The sequence below is a fragment of the Hoplias malabaricus genome, chromosome Y (genome assembly GCF_029633855.1).
Source record: "Hoplias malabaricus isolate fHopMal1 chromosome Y, fHopMal1.hap1, whole genome shotgun sequence".
Classification (NCBI taxonomy): Eukaryota; Metazoa; Chordata; class Actinopteri; order Characiformes; family Erythrinidae; genus Hoplias; species Hoplias malabaricus.
In genome coordinates this window covers 9,901,737-9,910,235 of record NC_089820.1, presented here as the reverse complement: position 1 = coordinate 9,910,235, position 8,499 = coordinate 9,901,737, and the positions used below count along the sequence as shown (strand labels likewise).

At 41.4% G+C, this 8,499-nt stretch overlaps 1 protein-coding gene across 1 annotated transcript; it reads right to left on the bottom strand.

The window, feature by feature from the left end:
- Nucleotides 1-367: 367 nt before the first annotated feature.
- Nucleotides 368-7,555, bottom strand: LOC136678853 (cholesterol 25-hydroxylase-like protein). Its single transcript, XM_066657017.1, has 2 exons — nucleotides 7,019-7,555; nucleotides 368-1,252 (listed from the first exon to the last, which is right to left on the bottom strand). The coding sequence occupies exons 1-2, from the start codon at nucleotides 7,459-7,461 to the stop codon at nucleotides 766-768; spliced, it is 930 nt and encodes a 309-aa protein (XP_066513114.1). The 5' UTR covers nucleotides 7,462-7,555; the 3' UTR covers nucleotides 368-765.
- Nucleotides 7,556-8,499: the final 944 nt, after the last annotated feature.

Here is an 8,499-nt window from a genome sequence, read left to right as displayed (position 1 = left end):
ACTGAAAATCCTCCACAAAGTAAACACATGTGTAAACAGGATGTCTCAAGATATTGGGACTGAATTTAACTACTTTTATATGCACCCAGTTTTGTTTTGATTTTTGCACTGAGAATTGATCATTCTGGAGCACCTGCACATGACCCTTAAGGTTACGGTGCCCAATGCCAAACATCAGCATGAGGCTTCCAGCATGGGGCCATGGAGCAGTAGAATGGCTGTGGAGTAATGGAGCTCCCTTTTATACCTCTGGGATGAGCTGGAGAACCATTTGTGATCCAGAACTAATCATCCAACATCAGTAGCTGACCTCACCAGATTCTCACAGCAATGTTCCATATAGGGTAAAGTCTCCAAATACAGTAGAGGCTGTCACTACTGCAAAACTCCATACTGACACTTGGATTTCTGAAGAAATGAATAATGTTTACCGTTTTCATGTTAATGCCTGAAAGCATTAACCATACTCTATAAGTCTGAAGGCCAGAGAACACCAACAAGATGAACACCAACAAACAGTTTGGGCTAGTGTGTCATTTTGAATGTTGAAAGATTGAAAAGAATATTCTGAGTGTCTCTTGCACACTAGTTAATTTGTTCAATCCATTTTCTGATCATTTTAGAGACAACTGCAAAGTTTATGATTATGTGTTTGATCTTTTGGTGTATTTTAGCCATTTATTTTTCTTTTCACCCACCCAATCTTTGTTGACTGTATAATATAAAGTGAAAAGAGGCCCACAAATGAGCAACTAATGAAAAACCTTAGATATTTTGTCCCTTCAGTAATCTCCTCCTCACAGCAGTGGAGTGGAAATTTTTACAGCTCCCTACTGAATAGTTGCTAAGCGCTTGGTGATCAAAGACAGACGTGCTGGAATTGCCCTTGTGTGTAGGGGCGGGTGGGAGTGAGGTCCTGAAGATCAGGTCCCAGTGTCTGAAATATGGTGCATAGTTTCCCCTGAAATGCAAGTGGTGAGCATGGTGGAAGGGAGGTCCACCAAAGCAGGGCAGTAGTCTGTGTGTTGCCCAGGGGAAGTCATAGCCACAGTGGTCCTCCACAGCCAGCCAGATGTTGAGAAAATGGAAAAGGATCTCGCTCATGGGGTGGCATCCAACTAGTCTGGCACTGCATATGGCCAGCATCTGCTGAAGCAGTAGCTCCGTAACACCAGAGTCCTGTGCAGCCAGTGCAAACGTGTCCCGGTGTAAGTGGTGAGAGCGATGGATTTTCTGGAATAACCACTGATTCCTGAAAAACAGACACATAAATCATTACAGGCCAGAAAAACACAAAGGACAACTTGTGCTGCAGAAAATCTGAAACTGGTTAATGTACATCAGTGGTTAAATATTCATCTGAGAGTGAAGATAAACAGCACTGTTGTGCACTGTCAGAACAACTCTCTCTGTTGTGGTACCTTTTGCTGTCAGTCTCAATGTGGTGATCCCCTCAAAGGTACATATTATATAGGGAATGTAATTATACAGTTTTTCTCAGCTGCTTTGGTGCATTTCTCCGATCAGAATTAAAATTATCATAACTGTTAGTTCAACCTCGACAAGACAGAGTCATTTGTGCACATCATAGTAGCAGTTTCTCATTCCATCCAACAAACTGCAAATGCTTTTGGACATGCATCAATTGCTTCCAGACAATTCTCTTCTGTTTTATAACATTATCATATGCTTATGTCATGTCAGTCAAAATGCACTATACTTATGAATGCTGAATAGTCTTTCCCTGTGACACTAATAGTCCTCATTTCATTGTTTGAATCATTACATAGAAAAATGTTGCGATAGTTGTCAAAAGCAGTCAAGAAAGTCTTATGCATTTCTTTCTCATTTTTTTCTGAAAATGTCTCCCAAATTGAACAATTCCTCTCAGGTGAACCTCAGCTTTCACTGATGAGGAGTGTTTGAAGCATTAGCTGTAACCAATGATATGCCACTTCTCCACAGTCCCTCAAAGCTGAACCTCATGAACTCTCAATTGGCAAGTATATATGAGCCAAGCAGGACATAGTGTGCACCATTTTGTCAATACAGTGACACAGAAATGGAACGTCAGCATCGTGGAAGAGGGGTGAGGATGCGTGGAGGAAGGGGAAGGGGACAAACCAGGGGAAGAGGAAGAAGAGGCCAAGTACATAGGCAGATTCCTGATGAATTTAGGGCTACGGAAAACGGTCTCCTCACCCATGTCCCACATCGTGGTCCATACAACACACAACATTTGCTGACTTTTTTAGACACTCTTTACAGGGACATAATCCCTGAGAATGAGGGGGGTCTAAATGGAGACCATCTGAAGTTTGTTGGGATAATGTGCGTTTTCACCACTCAGATTTGGTCAGACAGTGGTTTGCAGCTCACAAAGGCTGCTGGTGGAATATCTCCCTCCCTATTCCCCATTCCTTAATCCAATAGAGGAGTTTTTCTCTGCCTGGAGGTGGAAGGTATATGACCGGCATCCACAGACCCAAATGGTCCTGTTAGTGGCCATGGATGCAGCATGTGATGACATCACAGCAGCATCCTGCAGAGGGTGGATTCACCACTCAAGGGGATACTTTCCTTGCTGCATTGCCAGGGATGATATTTGCTGTGATGTCGATGCAAACATGTGGCCAGACAGACAGGAACGTATGGATGTGCAAGAATGATTTACAGTACTTTGTATGTTCCTATTCAGTTCCATTATGTACTGCAATATTGTTTACAGTTGTGCACAACTCTATCCAAAGGGTGTTTCCTATTTTTGTCGTAAATAAGTTTGTACTTTGCTTTTGCACAGTGATGTGAACAAATTAGAATTTCAAAGAGTAAAAATGTGAAACATGTGTCTTGTACCCATTTACCTACTTTACCACTAAATACAATAATGTGTAACTTACTGTAACTGTAGACTTCAAATGGGTGTGCTAATAGTGCACAGTGCTGTCTTGAGCATTTTCAGGTAGTGTCACCATAATCTGAGTTTTTTGCACTGGAAAACACTTACAGAGTGAACTGTCGTAATGAAAACATGACAAAGCCATTTAACTATCTTGTTCATAAGCAATGGTGTCAGGAGTTTTTATTTTGATTACCCAGACACTTTCATTGATATGAATACTTGCTTTTGAGGAATGAACTATTCATTTTGAACAAGTGACACACTTTTGCAGGTTATCAACTAGTTTTTGTACTAATTGTTTTGAGAAATTCACTTAATGTTGTGCAAATGTTAATAGTGATGTGAGAAATGCACCAAAGCAATTGAGGAAAACTGTAATTATAATTTTCAAATTGTGTTGATTTCATACACCCTATTTCACTTCCAGACCTTCTATTATGTTCTTTTATTTTACACAAATCTGTAATAAACTATTACAAATATACACCTCTCCTTCTGGAGAAGAGAATGTAATGTACATTCAGGAAAAAAAAAGCTGGTACTTGTACCATTATACGTACATGAGATAGATAGATAGACAGACAGACAGACAGATACTCTATTGATCCCAGAGGATAAACTGTATTCACAATGTGTGCACATGTAGTGACCAATAATATACCTCTACCATACTTTTTTCCTGAATGTCCCAATATTTAAGTAATAGGGATTAGACGTAAACTCTTTAAAATCTCCGTATTTTGGATTTAAATATTAAAATGACCAAAAAAATTAAGTATTGTCTGCTCCTCTTACTATATACTTGCATTTTTTTAGTTCCATACTTAACAAAGTTTAGTCCATCTTTTGTCACTTTTCACACTTCTCTTCAATGGTCCGAATGCCCACAGGACCACCACACAGCAGGTATCACCTGGGTGATGGAACATTCGCAGGGCGGGGTACTGTGGTTCAAATATCCATGTGCAATGCTCTGTTTGATCCACTCGTACCAGTGCACCATACTCCAAAAACACCACCAGCACTCTTTGATGGTTGTGAGTGCTAAATGCCAGGGTAGAGCTACAAAGGGCACCTGTGTGTCCAGTTGATATGAGTGCAGGAGGTAATTTTAATGTTGGCTCATTGTTGTGTATGTTTCAGACTCATAAATTGCCTTGGTGAATGGAATTGTGTTCTGTGCAGTGCTGATGTCAAAGTATCCTTGTGTTTATAGAAAGGTGCTATATAAATGTAACAAAAACAAACAATAAATAAATATCCTGTACACAAATTGTACACGATTCTAACTTTATTTGATTTTTTCCCCCTCAATTCTGCTTCAGCAATTTATTAAGCACATTTAAAAATAACACAGCTCTAATCTCTTGTGGTCCTGGGTTCTATCCTCGCCTCAGGACAGTGTTTGTGGTGTTCCCCACATGTCTATGTGGTTCTCTTTCCACAGTCTAAAACACTAGATGTGTGATTTGCCCATTAACGTAAATGTGTGAGTGACTGGGTGATATGTGAAATTGTCCACTAGTATGAGTGTGTGTGACTGTGTGAGTAGCTACAGAGGAAAAACAAATTAATTAATAATTCCAGAAGCATTTAGCATGTCACTTATTTTTAAATATTAAATTATACAACAAAATTACATCCTGACTCATAGCCTGGACTGTTCAAATTAAGATGCATGTAGCAGTTCTCCACCCTGCCTAATTAAGGTTTTGGTCCTGGTTAATACTGGCCAGACTATTCCAGATCATTCGCTTAGTTCGCCTCACAGACTCTTCACTGATTTCTGTTGAACCATGTGTCTGATGATGTTTTTTGCCAAAAGATGAGAGAGGGGCACTTTTGGGGAGGACACACTTTGTATCAAACAGCCAGGAACAGTTTATCCTAATATGGTATTTAGATGCTGGGAATAAAGGAATGTTGATTTATTTTGGTGGGAAATTCTCATGTGTAAACACATCATGAATTGAGCACCGTTTTCACATATATACTCTGTAATAATTGGACATCTTTATTTTGAGTCTAGGAAATTGGACAGTGGTGTACAAGTACAGTACTGTGCACAAGTTTTAGGCACACGAGGAAATAACATTTAAAAGCTATGTATCCGAGAAATAGTCGTTCATTTGTGATGGAATAGACCTGATGGTTTTTAAGAGAAGTTATTCATTTTAAGTGTATTACTGTTTAAGTTTTGTTCCTTAAAGGTACATTACATTCTCTTCTCCAGAAGAAGAGATACATTTTTGTAATCTTTCATTATAGAACTGTGTCATATAAAAAACATAATAAAAGTCCTAGAGGTGAAACGGGGCACATAAAATCAACACAATTTTAAAATCTACAATTATAATAGAATAAGGTACAATTATGTTCCCTAATTAAAAAGGTACAAATATGTACCCTTGAGGGTACCACCACAGAGACAGTCAAAGGTACCACAGGGACACATTTTCTGACAATGTTTGATTGTTATGTTATTTTGCTCATTCATTATTTTCATTAGATTTCTTGGTCATACTATGAGGAGCGGGGACAGCATATAAAAAAATAGAAAAAAGACATTTCAGAATATATAATGTTAGAAGCAGATTTTTGTTGAGATTTAAAGGTTGACGTGAGATTTAAACGAGTCTGTTGACGTGAAACGTGAAATTGTAGAAAAGCTTATTGAGTTAGGTTTCCTTACAGAAGTGGTGATAAACAGGGATAACAATATCTACAACACAACAGAACACACAACTTATTTACTACCCAAAATCACTACTATACCAACACATACTGTCGCTGCTCAAAAAAAATGTATCTCTCCAAAACAGTAACTTTACAGGAAGAAGGAAAAAAACTTGTACTGTATTCCAAGTAATTATTAAACAGTAATATGGGTCCATTCATCATGAAATAGCCATATCTGATGATGGCTATTATGGTAAATTGGAGAAATAAATTTACATTCCAACATTCCAGGACATGTCTTTATGTGACTGCTTTAAGCAGACATGCAAAATCCCTGATTGCAGTTCTCACCTGTGCAAATTTAGTTGAACTGTGCACCACAATAAACAGAAACTGACTTTGTCTTTACTTGACTGTACTGGTCCATAAGGTTTAATGCAAGCACAATTATTCTTTTTTATCACAACCACCATACATGTGCAAGTAATTTACCACTTCTTTCTTACACTTTTAGCCTTCCTTACTTCTTTATTAGCCTGATACCTTTGATAATATTTAGTCATATGTTCGCAATAATAAAATAATTATTATTAACTCCATGTAATTCAGTTTTATAACAATGTGCTACTCTGCAGTGACTCTTACTGCACTGTTTAGTCTGATCTACACCCTGCTTTAAAAGTATTTAAGAATGATATTAAGGCAGGACGGCGGCACGGTGGCGCAGCAGGTAGTGTCGCAGTCACACAGCTCCAGGGGCCTGGAGGTTGTGGGTTCAATTCCAGCTCCGGGTGACTGTCTGTGAGGAGTTGGTGTGTTCTCCCCGTGTCCGCGTGGGTTTCCTCCGGGTGCTCCGGTTTCCTCCCACAGTCCAAAAACACACGTTGCAGGTGGATTGGCGACTCGAAAGTGTCCGTAGGTGTGAATGTGTGTGTGTCTGTGTTGCCCTGTGAAGGACTGGCGTCCCCTCCAGGGTGTATTCCCGCCTTGTGCCCGATGATTCCAGGTAGGCTCTGGACACCCTGCGACCCTAAATTGGATAAGCGGTTACAGATAATGGATGGATGGATTAAGGCAGGACTATGCAACATGGCAAAATGTTTCTGGACATCTTCTCATCCAACGTTTCTCCTGGAATGAAGGGCATTATTAAGTAAGAGCTTTGTCTCTTCTTATAAGGCTTTAATTAAGATTAGTAGATTTTTAAAATGTGGGACAAAGCCAGAAAATCTTGGGAAACCCACACACAAACGGGGAGAACACACCTCCTCACAACTCCTCAGACAGTGAGTGGGTCTCAAACCCACAACCCCAGGCTCCTACCGTGCTACTTGTGTGAGATTCAGAAAAGGTCTTAATGTTATCAAACTTGCAGATACATGTTTACCTTATGGACCAGTCCATCATGCAGGACAGGGTGTGTGCGCTCAAGCTCACCTGTGTATGGCGTAGTGCGAGACGAAAAACAGCGTGTCGAACAGGAGCAGGCACGCGAAGATCTGTGAAAGCGCGCGGAACAGCGGCGGTGCCTCTCGGTAACGGTCATGGCCAGTATCTCCTCCGAAGAGCTGCACGAGCGCGGCCAGCGGCAGCACCGCCGCTACGTACAGGCACGTTATCCGGGCGAGGCACTCGAACCAACGATCCGCAGTTTCACGCGCTCCATACTCGCGCCCAGCGATTCGGTAACGTCGCAGTAGCGTGGAGCGCGCTCCGAGCAGCTCGAGCAGCAGAAACGGTGTGGAGAAGCAGAGGTGCAAGAGCAGCGCGACACACGCGCAGCCCACTGGAGACAGCAGTGCCGAGCGCGCGCGCAACGCGTCCCAAAATGGCTGGAGCAGCGGCAGCGGGGCGAGGACGAGGGCATCGGTGCTATTCATAACGCTCAAGTTGATAGTGCTCGCGTTAGATTGGCGTCGTATTAGTCATCATCGACGCTTTAGGGAATGCCTCGAGCCCAGCTCCTTGTACTGCTGAAGGTCTCATACAACTTCTGCTTCAGCAGGGAGCGAGTGATCTTTTCAATCCCTCTCTCCGCCTTCTGAACCGATTCCCAGACTGAATCAAATTATGTCTGGACCAAATGTACTGCATCCAAAGACCTCTGACATCATCATGTAATCTGCACTATGCTCATATTAGGACCTCCGGGTCTAATCTGTGTTTCTCTATGCGCTTTCTGTTTTTTTATATGATCTGTAACTGATTAAATATGACAATGTATAGGAGTGGTCAAGGACGGAGGTAGATGGACGAGGCTTTATTAATATAACTTAAAGGACACTAGACAGAGGGACAAAGGGCTAAACTATAAACAGGGATAAACACTAAACATGGACTATACAGAACTAAGGGGCTAAATGCTAAACACTAACCATTAAACAAAGCAAAACACTAACCATTAAACAAAGCTAAACATCCATCCATCCATCCATCCATCCATTATCTGTAACCGCTTATCCAATTTAGGGTCGCGGGGGGTCCAGAGCCTACCTGGAATCATCGGGCGCAAGGCGGGAATACACCCTGGAGGGGACGCCAGAAACCGGAGCACCTGGAGGAAACTCACGCGGACACGGGGAGAACACACCAACTCCTCACAGACAGTCACCCGGAGTGGGAATCTAACCCACAACCTCCAGGCCCCTGGAGCTGTGTGACTGCGACACTACCTGCTGCGCCACCGTGCCGCCCCAAAGCTAAACAGTAAACATTAAACAAAGCTAAACAGTAAAAACGGCTAAGCTTTAAACATTAAAAAAGGCTCAACACTAAACAAAAAAATCATACATAAAACAAGGCCAAACATAAAACAAGGACTAAACACAAAGCAAGGCTAAACACAGATCATTAAACATAGAACAAGACTAAGGACCATGAACAACAACCAAACATACATACAACGACCCAGAAACAAG

Excerpts from the sequence above, each read along its gene's own strand:
- LOC136678853 (XM_066657017.1), bottom strand. The coding sequence starts at position 7,461 with ATGAATAGCACCGATGCCCTCGTCCTCGCCCCGCTGCCGCTGCTCCAG. Across the intron at positions 1,253-7,018 it reads TCGCACTACGCCATACACAG|GAATCAGTGGTTATTCCAGA; the intron begins GTGAGCTTGAGC and ends TCTGTTTTTCAG.